The sequence below is a fragment of the Nycticebus coucang genome, chromosome 6, assembly GCF_027406575.1.
Source record: "Nycticebus coucang isolate mNycCou1 chromosome 6, mNycCou1.pri, whole genome shotgun sequence".
In the NCBI taxonomy this organism is placed as follows: Eukaryota; Metazoa; Chordata; class Mammalia; order Primates; family Lorisidae; genus Nycticebus; species Nycticebus coucang.
Window position 1 is genome coordinate 44,080,388 of NC_069785.1, and position 19,604 is coordinate 44,099,991.

Sequence of the window (19,604 nt, forward strand, 5' to 3'; positions counted from 1 at the left end):
GGCCAGAAGAGGGGCTCCCACCATTCAGTAGGAAGAAATCTGGACAGTAGGTATCCAGTGAACCCGGCCTCTGTTCCTCTGTGGTTGAGTGGGGAGTCCCTCCTGTGTGTCCCTTGTGTACACAGCTCTCTCTTTGTATTATAAGGCCTCCCACATGAGACCAGAAGGAAGCTTCTTGAAGTTCAGGGTCAATTGCTAATCCTTTTTAATTGTCCTAGTGCCTACAACAGTAAATGGTATGTAATGGACAGGCAATAATTATTTGTAAGCTGAATTGAATTGAACTACTGCCTGGAAGTCACAGGAAGGGAGGGTGTCAGGAAGGAGGGAGTGGTCTGCAGTGCCACATGCTGAGAACAATAAAGTCAGATAAGGCCAGTAAAGGGCTGGTGGCATTTGGCTCAGGTCCTCTGGCAATTAGGAAGACACTGGTGACCTTGGGGTATTTTCATGGGGAAGTAGGGGCAGATGTTTTCTGGGCGACTGGGCTACATGGCAGTGGGTGGGGTGCTGGTCACTCTCTTGAGAAGAAAAGGGGGACACAAAGAGAGAGGACATTGTTTATCTTGTCAGCTAACTCATACTTACAGGCAGAGAGCAGGGCACTGGGACAAGAGACTCCCCTGACCTCTGCAGGACTCTGCATGTCCTTATCAGAGTTGATAATCCTTTTGTCATTTCAGCAGCTAACTCAGTATTTAAATTCTCATATACACATAAAAATCTTTCTGTATTTCCCCCCAATCAAACTCTAAGTTCCTGGAAAGCATAGACTGTTTATAGTTTGTGTGTACAAAGTAGGTGCCCCGTGGATGTTAATAGTCTTTGCTTCTTCTCATTGTTTCCTGAATAGCCTGAGTGTGAAGGAGCATGGATCTGCATGGTGGGTGCTCCACTAGTTGATAATATGGCTTTGTAAAAACAGAGGAGCACCTCAGGGCAAGAAGATGGGCCCCTGCAGTGAGAAACACACCAGTCTGAGCACAGGAGGGATGGGAGGACTGATGAGTAGGAGGCCTGGAGGGAGGAATGGGGCCAGGAGTTAGACATGCTTTGCAGTATCAGATAATGAAAGCAGGTGAGCCAATAGCATTTACCAACATGGCCATTTTATTCTATGCTCCAATAGTAAAAAGACTTTATAAGCTTCATTTGACATAATTTGATGAATCCTAGGCATAGCTGTCTTCACTTTACAACCAACAAGGCCTGCCGCTTGGCTCACTGCAGAAAAAAAAAAAAACGAAAAGAAAAAAAGAGACAAGGAGGCAGGCACCAGTTTTGCAGGTCTAGAAGCCTAGTTTCTCAGTGACTCAGGGAGCATTGATTCATGCTTTCCAAACTTCTGAGACAGAGAGGCATAAATCCATGCCTCGTAAACTTTAATATGCATAGGAATCATCTGGGGAGCAGAGGTGGGAATCTTCTTAAAATGTAGGTTCTGATTGGTGTGGCTGGGCGGAGGCCTGAAATTCTGCATTTCTAACCAATTCCCTATCACATTTTGAGTAATACGTCAGGTGCCATCTTTTCTAAACTTTTGGGTCCTGTCACCACTCATCTGCTCACAGTAAAGGTTGATGCTTGGGAGCAAGTACCCTGCCTTCCAGGTTTGCTGAACTTCATATGGACCACATGTCTTCCCACCCTTTCTAGATTCACCTTCTCTGGGCTGGTGACTGTCAGCGTCTCTGGTTACGCATTTCTTTCGTTAAGGTCCCAAAGTGAAGAAAGGCTGGTTTACTTTGGGTTCCCAAAGACTCACTGGGAAACCCTCTCCAAGGATGTGGTTCTCCTTTTTCTTCCCTTGCCTTGTCCTTTTTGAGTAAATTCTTCCTAATTTCATTCTCTTTTGATGACCGTCAAGGAAAAGCTGGCATGTACTGTTTATGTGATCAATAAGAGGAATCACATTTAGAAATAAATAATCCCATTTGGGAACCAGAGCGATAGTGTGGTAAGAGAGCTGAGTGCCGCTCTTGGAGCAGGCCCAGCAGAGAGCCTCAGCTATTAGAGTGGGCAGCAGGGACAGCACTGCCCTTTTGGCACCTGCCTTTATTCACCCGCAGCAGCAGGGAGGCCCAGACCTCTCCGAACTGTATCCCAGTGCTCATTTGGGGATCCTGAGCTGCATTATGCCTGGCTTTTTACTGGAGCTGTACACTTAGATGTGGCTGCCTGGCTGTGATCATGTAGATCACCAGCCCTGGGGCCCTGAGTGGCTGAAGAGTTCCAGCTGAACTCGGTTACCTGTTTGGCTTTGTTGTGGCACAGACCAGAAAATCTCTAGGGCTCCATCTAGATCTTCCAGCCTGATGCTTCCTAGTAATACCTGATCCATAAAAATAAAAATCAGAAAGCATAATTGTCTATAAAAATCACAAAAACATAATTGCCTTAAAATCTGAAAAGAGTTTTCTCAGAGAAACCCAGAGTGCTTCTCAGGTCCTCCTGTGCCTTCCCTTAGGCCACCACCTGCAGGGAGGGCAGAGGCGGGGTAGAGAGGGGAGGGCTGTCGGCCCGGCCCTCGAATTCCAGGTCTGATGGAGGTTTCTGGGACTAGCCTCTTCCCCAGGCTTTCCCCTCCTCGGTTTAGGCAGGAGTGGGAGCTGTGGCCATCAGTCCGTCTTCTCTGCAGAAAAGCACTTAAAGAAATTCCAGTGGGTGTAAAACCCCAGTCCAGTTTCTTATTTTCCATTGTCTCCGTCTCTCTTTCTGTCTTTCCCAGCTTATTACAATTTTTATTTTTGTTAAATGCCCAGGCCAACCTGGCTGCACCCCTTGTCAGAGAGCGCAGCTGGCTGCGCAGTCTGCTTGGCCCTGATGGGTTCTGTGCTTCTGATTGTAGAAGCCAACACAGGATCCACGAGCCTCCCCGGGGCCTAGGAGCGACACTGGGTCTTCAGGCGTTTCTTTTTCTCCACTGCCAGTCGCAGGGCCTGAAGGAGCTTGTCATCGTTATTTAAGATGTTGTACTCACAGAGCTTCACCAGCTTGTCGAAGTTGGCCTCTGTGTAAGTCAGTTCCTTGGTGGCGTAGGGAGTTTTGGGGCCATAGATATCCACCTGCCCCTGCTCTAGTTCCTCGGGGCTTCGCTCCACACCTAGGGGCAGCAGAAGGACTCGTTATAGACCCTTGTCACTTAGGTCGTAATGACTTATTTCTGTGCCTCTCCCCAAGGCACCCTCCACTCACACGTGCACACCTGTAAGCTTCTCTAGGCCGCGTGCAGCTTGCCCCTTTGAGGACTGCCCTAGCACCAAGATGGCACCAGGCACGTGAGGGGATATAAAAAATGTAGAATGACTAAAACCAGCCCATGGGGTCAGGGGCTGCAGAGGGGCTCTGCTTTCTCTTGCCAAAGTTAAGGTTGGCTCACACTGGAGCTAAGGCAGGCTTCCCCGTAAGCACTACTAGAAGACTTGACAAGCTTAAAGACAGGAGCTTTCAGGTCAAGGCCCCAGCAGGTGCTGGGGACTGAGCATAGAGACAGCTCACCTGGTGCCTTGTACTTTTGGAAGGTGTCATTGATGAGTGGGAAGAAAATCACGATAGGGGCATCGGGCTCCTGGGGGTTCTCCATCAGGTAGCACTCCTTGAGGTTTTTGTCGTCATGCTCCACCCCATACTCGGGGAAGGGGATGTTCTGCACGCTGCAGTACTCACAGGTCTGCTTCAGGGGCTAGAGTGGCAGGAGAGGGCATGTTTGAGTGTTAGAGGTGGGGGTGAGTGAGAAACACAAGGTTCTTAGATCCAGCTTCCTGATGTCCCCAGCAAGTAACTCAGGTCCCCAGTGGCTTTGCTCATTTGTGATATTTTGAGAATAAAGCCAGGTCAGGATAAAAGGCCTGAGGCAGTAGGTTGGTACATGTCTGGCTGCAAGCTCCTTCCCCACGTAAAATGAACCAGACCTCCTTTTGGTGATGTTCTACTCAAACTCAGCCTGAGTGCATGGGGGTGGCAGCCTTTGTGGGAGGTGGCTGGAACGTGGCCATGTATAGCTATAGCCGGCTAGGCTCCTGTGGGACATGCATGGACTTTAGAACTGAGTGTCATAGGCTAGAAAGGGCTCTAAGATTAAGTGTCAGAATCCTCTCAGCTCTGCCTCTTATTCTGCTGCTCACTAGCTGTGTGACCATAAGCAAGCCACTCACTCTCTCTGTGCCTTAGTTTTCTCATCTATAACATGGAAATAACAGTTCTGCTGTCTATCTCAAAGAGCTGGTGTAAGGACCACATGAGATCATTTGCAGGAAAACACACTGTTACTAATTTACAAACTTGGGTCATTATCACTGTAATCCTGATCCTCCTGATCATCTGTCCACACTGCTCTTTCCCTAGCTTCAGGATAGGGCTATATTAAAGTAGAACAAAAATAAAATAGTTTCTTTCCCTTAAAGGGCCAGAACTTTTCAAAAGTAAATACAAATAAATTAAAATCTCTGGTCCTGATTCTTCAGGGTAATCTCACGGAGGGCCATATTTACTGACATAGGCAGAGTGTGATAACTTTGAAAATAGGACGCTACAAGGTCTTGAAGAGGCTTTAGAATGGAATGGAATCTATTGAGGTTATTTTTTAAAAATTCCATAAGAATTTTGTAGCTGAAGAATTGACAATACAGTGATTGCCCAGAGGCGAGAATAAAATTCAAATTTTCTAGGTCAATCTCCAGTCATGAGAGCCAGCTGGCTGCCCCCTGAGGTTTGGGTGGCACATCATGATTGCTGCTTGGGTTTCTCTGGGCTGTCTCGGAGCCTGTCGGGAGCACACATTCACCCGATTCATAGTTGCTCAGCCCCTCCAACACTGGTTCAGGGACCTGTCCCAGAGAGGCTGCAGCCCCATGCTCAGGGCAGACCCTTACTTTAGGGCACTTGCCTTTGTCTGGGACCCGGCACAGTAGTTGAGGTGGATGATGAGGTCGGCTTTCCGCTCTGGCCTGAGGAGTGGTGGGTAACTGGAGTTGACGAAGAACGCGGTATCCAGCAGGCACAAGTGGTTGGCGGACTCCGTCAACTGGTTAGGGAAACCATCAAGCACTGTGTCTGAAAGCCAAGCCCTCCAGTTACCAACATGCCCGGTGCCCTGTTCTCAGCCAGTGGGCAGAGGTGCCTGTTGGGGATGGTGTGCCCTGCCTGGAGCTTCCTTCACCTCAGCCTGACAGGATGCCCACTGAGTCCCAGTGCCCCTCTGGGTGGGCCTTATGGAAAACAGCAAGTCTTTTATGGGTTATGCACAGAAAACCCATTATGACCCAGCTTGTGTGATAGCAGGGGCTTAAGACTGCCTTTATAAATAGTGTAAAGAGATGGTGAGCCAGCTGTTCCTTCTGCTCTAGTCAATGAGGATGAGTATTAATAGTCCAGGCTCAAGCACACATTTGTAGGCCATGGCCAAATACAATACCAAAAATGGTGAAAGGTGAGACTGAGAGCCTTAGTAATGGAAGAAGCACAGAGTGGAAGCTGCGAGACCACAGTGTAAGGCCTGGCTCTGCTCCTTACCATGTGGGGGACCATGATCTGGGCTATCCCTGCCCAATTCCAAGGGAACAGCACATTAAAAGGCATTCCCAGAGCACACCTGCAGAAGGAAAGGACCTGTATTCCCCCATCTGTAAAATGGGACCAACTTTTCCCTGGTGAGAGTGATGTACAGACTCTGTATAGAGTTGTTGTACAGATTTGGTGAATTAAATACTTGCACCAAGAATAGAATACATCATTGGGAAGAGTCTGCCACCTGACTCAATGAACTTGGTCAGAGGAGTTTTCTCATCTTTCTCCATCCCCACCTTGATATCCAAACGGAGGCAGGCCTCAAGGAGAAGCCAGACAGGGTTACCTTTCCACTTGGAGAACTGGCCATTCTGGAGGTAGTCAGTGTGCAGCTGCAGCCCAGACAGGAAGTTGTGGAACTTAGACACGAAGGTCCGATGGGTGAGGATTTCTCGGAAAGTATTAGACAGCCATGGTGCTGGGATCACTACTGTGGTATCCAGGATGTTGCCATCACATTTGGGGATTTCAGGCAGGATTGGCTCATCTTCTGCAGGGGAGGGAGAGTGAAGGGCAGGTCATAAGAGTTGGGCTTTCCAGGTAAAGCCGCACATGGCTGCCTGGCACCCTGAGGTCAGCCCCTGTAAGTGCAGCTCCCACTTTCCTTGCTGAGCTCTCAAGGCCTGGCACTGGAGCCAGGAGGACCCAGGTGAGAAACATGGAATGGGGGGTAGTGGAGAGGTAGTGTGCCAGGTGAGGAGGGTCACAGAGTCCAGACAGGGCGTCTAGAAGAGTGATATTTAACTGTGCTCATAAATCCCCACCCCAGCAGCTCTCCTGGGTGCTAGAAGGCTTCTTGCTAGGCCTTGGCCCAGGTGATACCTATAGTCACCCTCCCCTTCAGACAGGGAAGACACCCTAGCCCAGCTGCCTTCCCACGTCTGCGGGCCACAGGAACAAATCATGATCAGGTCCTCAGTTCCTCCTACCAATGTCGTGTACTCTTTCCCTTGTCCACCTGTGGAAGAACTCCTCCGAGGTATGGGACAGATTCCAGGCATCAAGCAGGTTCAGGGAGAAGATGCTGCTCCACAAACCTAAGGAGCCAAGGCCACCCATGAGCAGCCCCATTCTGCCTTGTCCTTAAGTCCCCCTCTAAGCCAGGCTGCTGGGGGGAGGGGCAGACTTTGATTTCCCTCTCCCCCTGTGCAGCTTGACAGACACAGTGACTGATGCTCCCAGCCCTCAGCTCTCCTCCCTCTCTTCAGTGCCAGGAGAAGGTGTGAAGGTGTATAAGGCACAGCCCGAGGAGGGGCAATGAGTGCAGGCTTTGAGTTCAAGTCCAGATACCACCCCTTGCATAAGCTAAAACTCCTGACCTGGCACATGGTGAGCCCTCAATAAATGTAATGCTATTTTTTATTATTATTATTTTTTTAAATGCAAAACACGAATAAAAATACACATATGAAATCTTTCACATACATCAGCCCATTTGAATCCTCTATAAGGTAAATTTCACCCTTGAACCCAATTTACAGATTAGAAAGCTAAAGCTTAGAGAGGTTAGGTAATTTGGCCAACTTTGCACAGCTAGTAAGGAGCCCGAGTTCAAGCCCACATGTTTTACAGTTTTCTGAACCATATGTCCAATAGCATAGGTGTTTTAGGGGAAGGAGAGGCCATTGTGCACTGGGGGCTTCTGGGTGGGATTCCCGGAAGAGATGGGCCTGGAGTTAGACATTCTGGGATGGGATGGTTTGGGATAACAGAAGAAGATGCATGTTAGAGGGAATGTTGTCCAGGCTATAAATGTGGCTCTGTTTCTGAGGTTGCCCTTTGACAGACACAGATGAGGTTGGGAAGGAAAGAGCTCTAAGAGTGGGCATTGTAGCCAGGCCCCTGCACTCAGTGACCTGGCTTCTGAGGGATCACACAGCCTAGGGTACGAGACTGGGTCAGGCTTCCCAGGTGACTCTGCCCTTTACCCTGTGGTCTCTCTGGCCCCTTGGGTTCCAAGGTCTGGGTGGACCTCTGGAAACAGGTACACTGCTGCCTGAAGCCAGGTAGAGGAGGTGGAAGTTACAGAATCTCCCATCTGAGCCTGCCAGTGTGGTTCTGAGTGGCCCCCCAGAGAGTCCATCGGAGGCCAGGACATTGAGAGAGTGCCCTCTGGTCCCCAATGACCTACAGGCCCTTGTCATGTCCTATTGGGCCCAAAGGCCACAGAAGTTCAGGGCAGTCCTGGAAGTCCGTCCAGGGGTAGGCTCCAGAGCCTCTCCTAGGAAGAGGTGATGTTAGCAGATGCCAGGAAGGTCACATGTTCAAGGGGTAACCCAAGGCAGCCCAGCACCAGGACAACATCTTCCCAGTTATTCCTGTAATTCAAAGGTAGGTGAGGTGCCCAGGGTAGTCGGCTCGGGAGTCACCTAGCATGTAGCATATTGGAGACTCAGGAATCCTCTTCATCAGCCGCCCCATGAAGAACTCGGAACCAAAGAGCTCGCTGGGGATGAAGGCCCCGTACTTCTGCAGGCCCACCTCGTAGGGGGAGAACTCGCACCATTCTGCATGGGGAGCAGGGCGTGTGTCAGGCTGCGGCCATGGAGCCCCGCCCACACAGCCCGGCCCTCCCTCCTGCCGCCCCAGGCCCACGCCCTGGAGAGCTTGGGACAGGGAGGCTGCAGTTCCCCCCCAGGGCACCTGGGGGCGACCGTAGCCAACTTCTGTAGGACGGGCAAGGCTCAGCTTTGCAACCTGGACTGGTGGTTGGCTCCTCAAAGCCAGATGAACCGGAACTTAAACCGACCCCAAAGCCGGGCAGGTCTCTAGAGTCTCTCCCTCAGGACAGCTTAAGAAATACCAAGGACTCCTCTCTTTCTCATCCTTTGTTTTCCCCAGTTCCATCAAACAGGCCACCAGAGAAGCTGCAAGATGGGCGCCCGTGAGCCCCATCCATGCAACAGGGCAGACTGGAGTAGCAAACTTCATTTCTTCAGCTGCAGGCACAACCTTTTGATGTGAAGGTTGGCCAAGGTGTGTGGAATTGGGGACCTGGAGGTTCTAGGTGCCTTTACTCTCTAAGAGGGGAGCCTCCCCCATCCCTTTTGTAAGTCTAGCCACAGTGTTACCTCTGAAATCCTGGTTGCTTACATCATCCTTGACATTGATGGTGAGGTAGATGGGCAGGGGGTTCTGGCCATGGCACACAGCAGCACGTTGATCCGACAGTTTGCATTCACTTCTCTGTGAGGAAACAAAATGATCAAGGTGAAGAAGAAGACAAACAGCCTGGGGACAGGGCAGAGCAAGGAGATGATCTGGACACCTGCAACCATTGCCTGGCTCCTGAGCCCACCAGGCTGCTGTGGGAGCTCAGCTGATGTCACCAAACCCGCTCTTGAAATGCACCAGCAGGACGTACACCACCCGGACACACAGGGCGCCAGTGGGACTGGTCTGCAGTTGAGGGCTGTCCCTCAGCGTCCCAGAGTTTTCCTTCCTGGTTTCAGGGACCAGCAGAGAAAGAGGAAGAAGTAGGGGAGGCTACCGCTGCCCCTCTTTAGGCCTATTATCTTTCACTCTGCTCAAACTGGAGTTGCTCCATTTTCTTTTTCTTCCTTCTCCTCCTCCTTCCTTTTTTTTTTTTAAATTTTAATAGAGACAGGTCTCTGTCACCCACGTTGGCTTGCAGTGGCCTCATCAAAGCTCACTGCGACCTCAAACTCCTGGGCTCAAGTAATCTCCTGCCTCAGATTCCCAAGTAGCTGGGACTATAGGAACATATCACGATACTGGGCTACTTTTCTTTCTTTCTTCCTTCCTTTCCTTCCCTTGCTTCCCTTCCCTCCCTTCCCTCCCTCCCTTTCTTCCTTCCTTCTTTTTCTTTCTTTTTTTCTTTCTCTCTCTCTCTCCCCCTCCTCTCCTTTCCCCTCCCTCCTTCCCTCCCTTCCTTCATATTTTCCTTCCTTCCCTCCTTCCTCGCTCTCTTTCTTTCCTTCCCGCTCTCCCTCCCTGCCTTCCTCCCTGCCTTCTCTCCTTTTCTCTCTTCTTTCTTTTTCTTTCTCTCTTCCTTCTTTTGCTCTTCTTTCTTTCTGTCTGGCTGTCTCTCTTTTCTGTGTGTGTAGAGATGGGGGTCTCACTGTGTTGCTCAGGGTGGTCTTAAACTCCTGACCTCAAACAATCCTCCTGCCTTGGCCTCACAAAATGCTAGGATTATAGGTGTGAGCCATCATCTCCAGCCATGTTTTCTTTTTTATCAGCTTGGCTTGTTGAGCTCCTTCATAAAATTTGTTTGGGAGAAAAAAAGTTTCTTTTATTTATATACTTTTTATTTATTTATTTATTTTTTTTTTTGGTTTTTGGCCAGGGCTAGGTTTGAACCCACCACCTCTGGTATATGGGACCGGCGCCCTACTCCTTGAGCCACAGGCGCTGCCAAGTTTCTTTTATTTTTTTTAACAAAGTGCTTAGATCAGTGATTTTGAATTCACACTGATGTGCCATGAGACGATCTTCAGTGTTCCACAAAAAGAAATTTTAAATATCATTAATTATTTTGGAAAAAAGTTCAAAGCACAGTAAGTACACTCTTTTTTTTTGGCTGGGGTCAGATTTGAACCTGCCACCTTCAGTATATGAGGCAAGCACCCTACACCTTGAGCCACAGGCACCCCCTTTACTCTGTTTTTTAATCAACATAATTTAAGTGTGCTGTGGAAGTTTAACTATAGGTTTAAGTGTGCTATGACATAAAAAAAAAAAAAAAAAAAGATTGAAAAACAGGGCTCTAGATGGCAGCCAAGTTCTAAGTCCCAGAGTGCTGTGTGGTACATTCAGAGGAGGGAGGCTTGCAGGTCAGCCTGGGCCACAGGCCACCTCCCATAGTGAAGTGGCCAGCACAGATGAGGCAGCACTGAGATCTTAGAGGTCCCGCCTGCTGCCTGCTGGGTGACCAAGGCTGGTCACCCAAGTGTGGGAAGGCTGTAGAACTCCTGTGGGATGGCAAACACATGTGTGGCCCAATGACTTATGAGTCTCCCTTGAAAGCAAAGAAGATTGTAATTGGGCCTCAAGATCTGGACACAAGAGCTTAGTGTCCAGGAAGCAAAGTTGGAGACTCAGGAGAGAAGTAGTCCACACCCATTATCAAGGGGCCCTGAGGGAAGGGGCTCCAGGCTTGGCCAGGGCAGAAGAGCAGAGGCCTCCTAACATCAACCTGATCCTTGCTGTCTGGGAACCCCAGCTCCTCTCTACCCCAAACCATCCAAATGCTCAGACTTCTGATCTAGAAAGCCTTGGTAATTTTTTCCTCATCATGTGGGACACTATTGTTAAAAATATTATTGTTGGGTGGTGCCTGTGGCTCAGTCAGTAGGGCACCAGCCCCATATACCAAGGATGGCAGGTTCAAACCTGGCCCTGGCCAAACTGCAACAAAAAAATAGCCAGGCATTGTGGCGGGCACCTGTAGTCCCAGCTACTCAAGAGGATGAGGCAAGGAATCGCCTAAGCCCAGGAGTTGGAGGTTGCTGTGAGCTGTGTGATACCACGGCACTCTACCGAGGGCGATAAAGCAAGACTCTGTCTCTACTAAAAAAAGAAAAATATATATATAAATTGTTAAAATATTCTCAGAAATATGTCTACCACTTACTGATATGATTTCCACTTAGGGAACACTATAGAGCAGGCCAGAATTTCAACCCTGTCCTGCTTGAATTCAAAAGCCAGTGCCCCCAGCCTCTGCCTTCCTGCTCATCATGGAGACAGGCTGGATGGTGGGTTATCAAAGGGGCACCGTGGTGTAAGCCATCAGAAGCAGTGAGTATGTCCACTTGGAAGTCACATCTGATTCCTGTCTGAATCCCCACTGGCCAGCATGGTTCCTGACACGCAGGAAGCACTTAATTAATTTTAATGAATAAGTGCATATTGAAGACAAGGGTGAGATCATCTTTGGTTGCTCAAATGGTATAGTTTTCTAAAGGAGAAGAGCTGCAAAAAGAGCTGCTGTGCTTCCTCCTTCTGGAGAGTTTGGTTTGAACTCAGAACTCCCCAGAGACTTTTGAGAGTAGGGCAGATAACCATGATTCTGGATAGAGGTTGGGTAGGAAGCTCTGCTTTGGGGCCAGACAACAGCCAAAGCTGATTCATCTCCAGGGCCTGTGCAACTTGAAGGGCCCAGGGATTAGCTGAGCCCACTCTGATGTCCATGAGGCTTGAAGACCTCCAACCACAGACAGCATCATTGACTAACTGTGCTCTGAAACTCATAGCTAAGTTTGTGCTGACGCCACACTTCCTGTGACTGAAGGTGGCAGGGATACTTAAGCAAGTTCATCCCTGGAGATAGAGGACTCTCTGACAGCCAACTTTGGCTAAAAGACCCTCCCAGGGCTTCATGAACCTTCCCAGACAGTGCAGAAGTCTAGGACACTTCCACCTGACCTTTCTGGGTTGCTCCCAGTCTTAGGGTCAGACTTGTACCATAGTGTCATGGCTCTCCGGCCTTTCCCAGCTTCCTCCCCATTTTTCTCTCATGGGTGTCTTGGCACAGCTGTCAGAGGACATGCTGCCTCTATGTAGGTTTGCCCCATCATAAGGGTCTCAGACATGCTCTCAAGGGTAGATGAGAAGACAATCCTATCATCTTCCTCCATCATGGATTCTATCAACTTCATGGTTCTTATAGCCCAAGGACATACCTGCAGCTCTAACCTAAGTCTTCCTGCTGCAGTAGAAGCCCAGACTCCTCTAATGAAGAAAGACAGCTGGGCATCAGCCAGGACAGAATGGGGCCTGGGAGGAGCTGACACTTACCTCATCCCTGAGACAGGCCTCTATCAGCAAGCCCCAGAAGTCAGTAAGGGTGACCTTGTAGCCTTCCTGGCTGCGCTGTCGAAGTTCCTCCCGGAATTTGCAGAGCTGGTCTGGGAATAGGTAGGGAAGCTTGTCCTTGACCACATGTCTTCGGGCCTCGAAGACAGCAGACTCCAGGTTTTTGGAGGACCAGTCAGGGTCATGGTACAAGTTAGTCATGGTCCTGGAGAAAGACAGGCATGGCTGCTAGAGCTGACCCAGCCTTTATCTGATCAAGCCTGAGTTAGGGCAGGAGAGAATGTAGACAGGCCGCCAGAAAGCCTAACCTGCCAGGAGAGGAGCCTGGAAGAAGCAGAGTGAGGCAGATGCCCAAAGGTGGGCAGTGTGGAGGTGAACATTGTTACTCATAATCACAATTGCTACCGTTTCTCGAATGCCTGCTGAGTGCTAGGTGTAACATGCTCGTTAAGATGGGGATTCTGGACCCAGATCTTCAAAACCAGGCTCTGCCCCTCACTAGCCATATGATCTTGGGCAAGCTACTTAATCACTTTTCACTTCAGTTTAATATTTGTAGAATGGGGACAATTATGATCATTGTACCTGCCTCATAGCATTCTTGTGAAGATTACATGAGTTAGTGTAATGTAAAATGGTTGGCACAAAGTAAATGCTGGAGCCAACTGTTTAAACCCAGGCTTGGCTGATTCCAGACCCTGGGCTCTTTTTACTCTGCTGCACTAATTCCTGTAATTATGAAGTATTTTCCCTTCTTCTTCTTAACTTATACGTGGGCTGTTGAGTGGGGCAAAACAAAGATGGTGATTTCTGCAGCCTTGGGTCTGACCTCCATCTGCCTCACCCTTGGACTTGGCCTTTCTGTGTCAGGACAGGGAAGGGTCCTTTTCATTCTGTGCCCAAGAACTAGTCTCCTTGCGGAAGAACTTGTCTGCAGCTGCACAGTTATATGAACAGTGGTCTCTTCTTTCCCTGGACTTGTTTCAAGGCAGAGAGGAGGTGGTCGGGGTATTTCTTCCCCATGAAGCACCTTGATCTCCATAAGGTTCATCCTATTAGCTCCATAATTTTGAAAGCTTCCAAAACCATTGCAGATGTTTGTTTTTAAAAGAATATATCTCATGTTTTCCCTAAACCAGAGGACCCTGTACCCTCCCCTTGGCTAGGCCTGGGCTCCTCCTTGCTTCTTGTTTGACTCACAGAAGTCCATGAGGATGCAAGTAACCCTAGCCCTGCTGGAAGCAAGTGATCTTGCTTCACCAGGGACACCAGCCAGGGCACGTGGAGGTAAAGAATGTGGGCCTGGGACTGGGTGAGTGATCCTGGCAAATTACATGGTCTCTCCAGCTGTACAATAAGGACAGCATCTCCCTTTCCCTTGTGGTTTTGTTATAAGGAAGAAATGATATGTACTATAGGAAGTAGTCAGCCCCAGGCTCAGCACAGAGGCAACACTGCTACCTGCTAGCAGTCCCTTCTGTCCCATCTGGTTTGACGCCCCCAACCCCCTGACGAGGTGGCATGGCCCGAGGAGCCCTTGGCTTTCCTAGTGGAGGGCTCACAGGCCCACTAGTCATGGGCAAAATAAGAAGTGGCCCTGGCTGAAAGGCCACCCTGAACCAGGGCCATATGATGACTTTGGTGAGCCCCTTCCACCATAAAAACATATTTCACAACTGTGCAGTATAAAAACAAATATATTGATGTTATTTTTAAAAACATTTCCTTCACTCTGTATGTTCATTTTTCCCTTCTGATTTTAGGAGAGATTAGCATTTTTGTAGGTCCCTAAAAATCCAGTGGGCCCTACAGCCCTGTGCCTCACCAGCAGCAGGGTCCTGCTTACTTCCCTTGGGCTGCCCGAGGAGGCTTGGCAGGGCAGAGGCAGTGGGAAGATGGGTATGGAAGGTGGAAAGCCAGTGCCACTAAGCTAGCTCCCCGCAACCCTACCCTGCCTCACCCCAGCAGGAGAGGGTCACAGTCCCCATGGGTCACTCACAGTTTGGCTGCCATGCTCCTGGATCCCTGCTGCAACCCCAGGAAAATAGTAACATCGGCCAACATATACAGTGTCTCTGGTATACCCAGCACTGAAGTCAGTTATCCCCCTTTACAGATGCAGAAACTGAGTTAGGCTACATGCCCAAAGTCAGGTGGGAGAGGTTCCTTGGCTTCCTGAGTCACTTTATCTTGGGGTGGAAGAGGAGCAGCTTCACCACAGACCCCAGGCCAGCCTGCACTGTTTCCTCTGGGCTCCACTGGACCATGACTCTCAGCTCCTTACCAGGTGGCCCCTGACAGGCCAGTGATGTAGCTGGCACAGTTCAGGATGTTCAGCTTCTGCAGCCCCAGCAGGTGGCCATACATGGAGGTCATGGATCTTGCTCCACCCCCAGTGGACATGATGGCTATGAGTGGTACCTAGGGACACACACAGGCAGATGGTTGGGGAAGACTCACAAAAATCCAGGAGCGGGCAAGGCAGGGTGGGAGAAGGCTCGAAATGGCAGTTAACAGCTTAGAAAGAACAGTGGAAGAGGAAGAGCTGGTCACAGGGAGCAAAGAGTGGGGTACTGTGCCACCTGACACCCTTTTTTCCATAGACTGGGGGCCACCCAGTAGGCTCAGAATCAGACTTTGGCTCCAGACCTAACAGTTGGTGTCAGCGAAGGGCTCTGACACAGGCCTGCAAATCATAGAAAGTGGTAGCTAAAAGAGTTCTTAGCACTGTTAGTCCAGCCCTCAGTGAAGAGATGATAAAACTGGGGTCCAGGTGGGTAGGTGGCTTGCCCAAGAGCCCAGCTAACATGCAATCCCTCCATGGGGACAAATCGACGTCTTTCTACTGATAGATTTAAAGTCAGGGCATGTGGCACATGCTCCATGCATCCTGTACTTGGGAGAATAGGAGTAAACAACTTGTTGATGTGGGAAGGAGCAGGGTCGCCAGGTCTGGGTTGACAGAAGTTTAAGATGTGCTTAAGCTTAAGATCTTTAAGTTTGCCTAAGGATGGGAGGGAAGAGGGGGCTTCCCATGGGAGCAGAGATGCCTTTGTCAGAGGCTTGTCACCTTGTTCATTTGAATGGGGACTGTAAAATTGTTCCTTTGGCTAATGCCCAATCGCAGGTCCTCCTCAGGTGTGCACCCGGTCTCCATCTCACCTGTGGTCAGCCTTAGAAGAAGGCAGCACTGGCGGGGTCCCCTGCTGCTTGGGTGATTGTAGATGGGGGGCTCGGTCCCCCGCCAGGGAGGTGACAAGCCTCTGACAAAGGCACCTCTGCTCCCATGGGAAGACGCCATTGGCCTGGGGAGTGCGAGTTGCTTTTCTCCAGCTCCCTGCTGCTGTTATTTCTGGGGGTATGTGTGGATGTGAGAGCTGAGACAGTTGAAGAATGAAGGCCTTAGGGCCTTATGGGTGGAGGTGTGTGGTGCAGGAGGTGGTAAAGCTTAAAATGTTCTTCTGGCTGGGGCAGAGAGACCATTTTGTCCTTGTGTGTGAAGGCACCATTTGTCACCTCAGGATCTTCTAGTGCGTGGGAGAAGCAGCTGGGGTCCTTCCCTCCCCTTCTGAATGTGCAACTGAATCACATCCAGCCACAGCCTCTGTAGGCACCCTCACCTCAGCAATAAGAGCCACAACAGGGGAAGTGCCGAGGCAGTCCTGTGCAGGGAAGGGCCTGGTGGCTGGCAGGACCAGCTCGATCACAGCAGGCCCTGAGCTGAGGCTGACAACCTCAGATTACCCACCTCATCCTCCTGCAGATCCTCGTCCAACTGCAGCACCTGCTTCAGTGCCTCGGCCACCACCACCTTCCGCTTCTGTAGGAACTCCTGCTCTGCTGGGCACAGGCTGAAGCCCAGCCGCACATCCAGCGCCTCGGAGCTGAAGGGAGAGGGGACCCTGGCTGAGCAGGCCTGTAGATTCTATTCCATGGAATAGACACGACTTTAGGGTTAGGGGGACTCAGATTTGAAGCCCAGTGGAACATACCACCTCTGTGACCTTAGGCCTCCACTTTCTCTTCTGTAAAATATCTTGGGACTGTCTTTAGTACTTAGTGAGATAACAAATGTGGACCCCCCCAAGGCCTTGGCTGGCAAGCTGTAAGCGGATATCTGACAAAAGATAACTGTTGACAAAAGATATATTGTATTAGGGACTCTGACCCCTCTGCCTCCCCAGCAAGATCTGGAAAAGTCCAGAAAGACTTCCCCCAAGTGCCTTCTATAACCTAAAGCCAGACATAGCTGACAAGGGGACCTAAGATCATTTTAGCAAATCCTCTGGAAGAGGCTATACAGAATGGACTCTCCTGAGCTAGATGAAAAAACCCCTGTTCACATTCTTCATTAAACCCTTCCTGCTCCCAGAACAATAATCCTCGGTGTGTCTGTGCAGTTGACAAAAACCTTCACACCCCTTATCTCATCAGAGTTTTCTGCACAGGTCTTCACGGCGGGTGGGGCAGGAGTGGGTCTTCTCACCAAGTCCCCACCCTCAACAAGCCCGGACTCTTGGGCCTGGAATCCCAGATCCTACCTGACCTGACCCAGCTCACCTCAAGCTATTTCCTGGAAGGGGCCCTGATGCCCTCGGAGCCCCCAGGAGCCGTCCTTTGGGCAGGACCTGGCCCTCTCTGGAGGCATTCTCCCTTTGCCCACCTGCATCCCTTCAGCTTCTGAGTCTAGCTCCTGAGTGACTCTAGGTGAATGGATTGTGACACTTTCGGGCCTGAGTCTGGACTTACTAACAAAGCCTTATCTCCTTGAAGGCAGGGCTTGAGAGCAATCCCATCATACGTCCATGTCTAGGATAGGACTGTAGACACAGCTTCAAGGAAATAACTCTTTCCTTGGCCTCAAGAAGGAACAAATTGCATTAATAATAACCATGATTACATTAGCTGGTATTTGCCAGAGGGATTACTGAGTACTTCACATGTGCTACCTCAGTGGATCCTCAAATCAATCCAGGGGTATTCGGTATTCCTGCTATCCTCCCAATTTACAGATAAGGAAAAAACACTTAGTGAGGTGAAAGAATTGGTCCAAGGGCAAATAGCTAACCAAAGTGCAGGAAGAAATTATGGTCACTTGATTTTTGACAAAGGTGCCAAGAAAATTCAATGGTGATTTCATCAAATTGTGCTCAGATATCTAAATATCCATATGCAAAAGAATGAAATCAGACACCTATTTCACACTGTATACAAAAATTAACTAAAAATCAACCACACACCTAAATGTGAGAGCTAAAACTATAAAAGTCTTAGAAGAAAACATGGGAATAAATATTCATGAACTTGGATTAGGCAAAGATAGCTTAGATAAATGTATAACACCTAAACCATAAGTGAGAAAAGAAAAAAATGAATAGATTTCATCAAGATTAAAACTCTTTATGTCTCAAAGGACCCCATCATGGATATGAAAAGATAAACCATGGAACAGGAGGAAATATTTGCAAATCATATATCTGACAAGGGACTTGCATCCAGAATATACAAGGACTCATAAAAATAAAAAGATGAGCACTTAAAAAGTGGACAAAGTTTCTGGATAGACATGCAAAAGGCCAGCAAGCCTATGAAAAGACGCTCAACATCACTAGCCAACAGGGAAATGTCAATCAAACCACAGCGAGATAACCATTCACACCGCTAGTATGAATAAGTTAGAGGGAAGGATGGAAAGAGGTTACTTTACCAGGGTGTAGACTTCATGTGTAATTCATAATTCTCACCCTGAGGAGCAAAAAATGAAAAGCTTGTCAGAGAAGACAGTTCAGAGCCAACTGATCCCAACCAGATCACACCGTCTGCCCTGGGCTTGATTTGGCATATACGCATGTTTGCATATGCAAGCACACACGTGGACACACATCACATGCTCCAGCCTCTTCCCTCCTCTGGATATGATTCTCCCCACCATCTCTACCTCAGTCTCCACACATCTTTTTGGACCACATTCACTCTCCTCACTCTCCTACCCCTCAAGACTCCTCTCCCCTGCCTGGGAGAGAACCTCAGGAGTCATATTTCCCCTTGGATCCCCTGCACCAGGCTCTCCCCTTCTTCCCACTGTGGGAGCTCCAGGCAAGCCACTCAGAGGCCTCTTCCCAGGCACGTGTCCTCACCACAGGCAGGGTCATGGCCTGGCCGTCAGAAAGGCAGTCAAGGGGCTGGCAGATGGGGCCGTTCCTGTGTGCACTGTAGCAGCAAAGCTGGAGGGATGGATGGGTTCCATGAGAGGGGCCGAGGGGCTTCTCTGAGACCCCCCATCCACCCCAGTCCCCTGTGCCTCCCCAACTCAAGTGCCTCATACCGGGCAGCTCCAGTGACTCTTGGGCACCTCCATGTGCAGCTGAGGCTGGAAATACTTGGGGTAGTGGAAGCAGGCAGTGTTTGGGCACCAGGACTCTGGGCAGGGCGGGATGCGCTGGGTGTTCTCAAAAGACTCACTCACCATCACCAAGAGGTCCTGCACTGGGAGAGGCGACAAGGGCATGAGGACCTGGGAAACCTCTCAGTCTCCACCTCCTCACTTGGCTCAGCAAAAAGCCTGTCTGGAGGTGCCTGGGGGGAGTTTTGAATAATCCAGGCACTGGTTCAAATGCTCCAGAGATTCTCATTCTATAGGGCCAGGCTGTATCTATTTTAATAAGACTTGTGAGTGATGTTGACAAATGTGGGTTTCAGAAAACCCTTGTAGAAGCTGCCAGAGTCCTCTTTGGTTTTCTTTGCCAGAAGACCTCCCAAAGTTACCTGCCCCCAGCAGAGAAAGCAGGCCTTTGTCACCCTGGCAGTCTGGGGCGCAGGCTTCTTCCTCTCCCCATTCCCCTTCTCATGTCCGTGGGGCCACACTGTGCTCTGCTAGGACAGTCTGGGGGCCTGGCAGGATGGGGTGGGGCAGGAAGCGGGGCCTGGGAGGAAGCTGGTATTTGTGGATCCCTCAGGTCCCTGCAGCTATAAAATGCTAGGACTCCACGTGACTTAAGATCTGGCTAGAGGAAGGGGGGACAGCTCGAGGGACCCTGAGCTTGCCAGCGCCAGCCCATACCAGGTGCTGATCACTGCAGTGACCCAGGCAACCCCAGCTCCTGGCAAGGTGCAATGTAGAAGGTGTGGGCACAGGGGGCAGCACTGAGAGCCCAGGCCCCTCCCTTGCATCAGGCCTGGAAAACTCAAGGGTCATGTGGGTGCCTGGGTGAACTCACCCTGTACAAAGCAGGCTGGGAGGACAGGTGCTCATGACCCCT

At 49.9% G+C, this 19,604-nt stretch overlaps 1 protein-coding gene across 3 annotated transcripts in view; it reads right to left on the reverse strand.

The window, feature by feature from the left end:
- Positions 1–579: 579 nt before the first annotated feature.
- Positions 580–19,604, reverse strand: part of PLA2G4E (phospholipase A2 group IVE) — a 67,065-nt gene continuing 48,040 nt past the window's right edge. For 2 of the 3 annotated variants that reach the window (XM_053594919.1, XM_053594920.1), the window contains exons 8-20: positions 18,671–18,831; positions 18,483–18,569; positions 18,053–18,090; positions 16,094–16,229; positions 14,630–14,766; positions 12,328–12,550; positions 8,637–8,751; positions 7,935–8,072; positions 6,495–6,602; positions 5,852–6,055; positions 4,886–5,052; positions 3,499–3,682; positions 581–3,103 (exon numbers count right to left, since the gene is read on the reverse strand). In XM_053594919.1, the coding sequence (XP_053450894.1) occupies positions 2,883–3,103; positions 3,499–3,682; positions 4,886–5,052; positions 5,852–6,055; positions 6,495–6,602; positions 7,935–8,072; positions 8,637–8,751; positions 12,328–12,550; positions 14,630–14,766; positions 16,094–16,229; positions 18,053–18,090; positions 18,483–18,569; positions 18,671–18,831 (1,919 nt within the window). In that variant the 3' untranslated portion in view covers positions 581–2,882. Of the gene's footprint in view, positions 3,104–3,498; positions 3,683–4,885; positions 5,053–5,851; positions 6,056–6,494; positions 6,603–7,934; positions 8,073–8,636; positions 8,752–12,327; positions 12,551–14,629; positions 14,767–16,093; positions 16,230–18,052; positions 18,091–18,482; positions 18,570–18,670; positions 18,832–19,604 lie in introns of all 3 variants that reach the window. The other variant, XM_053594918.1, reaches the window with a different exon arrangement.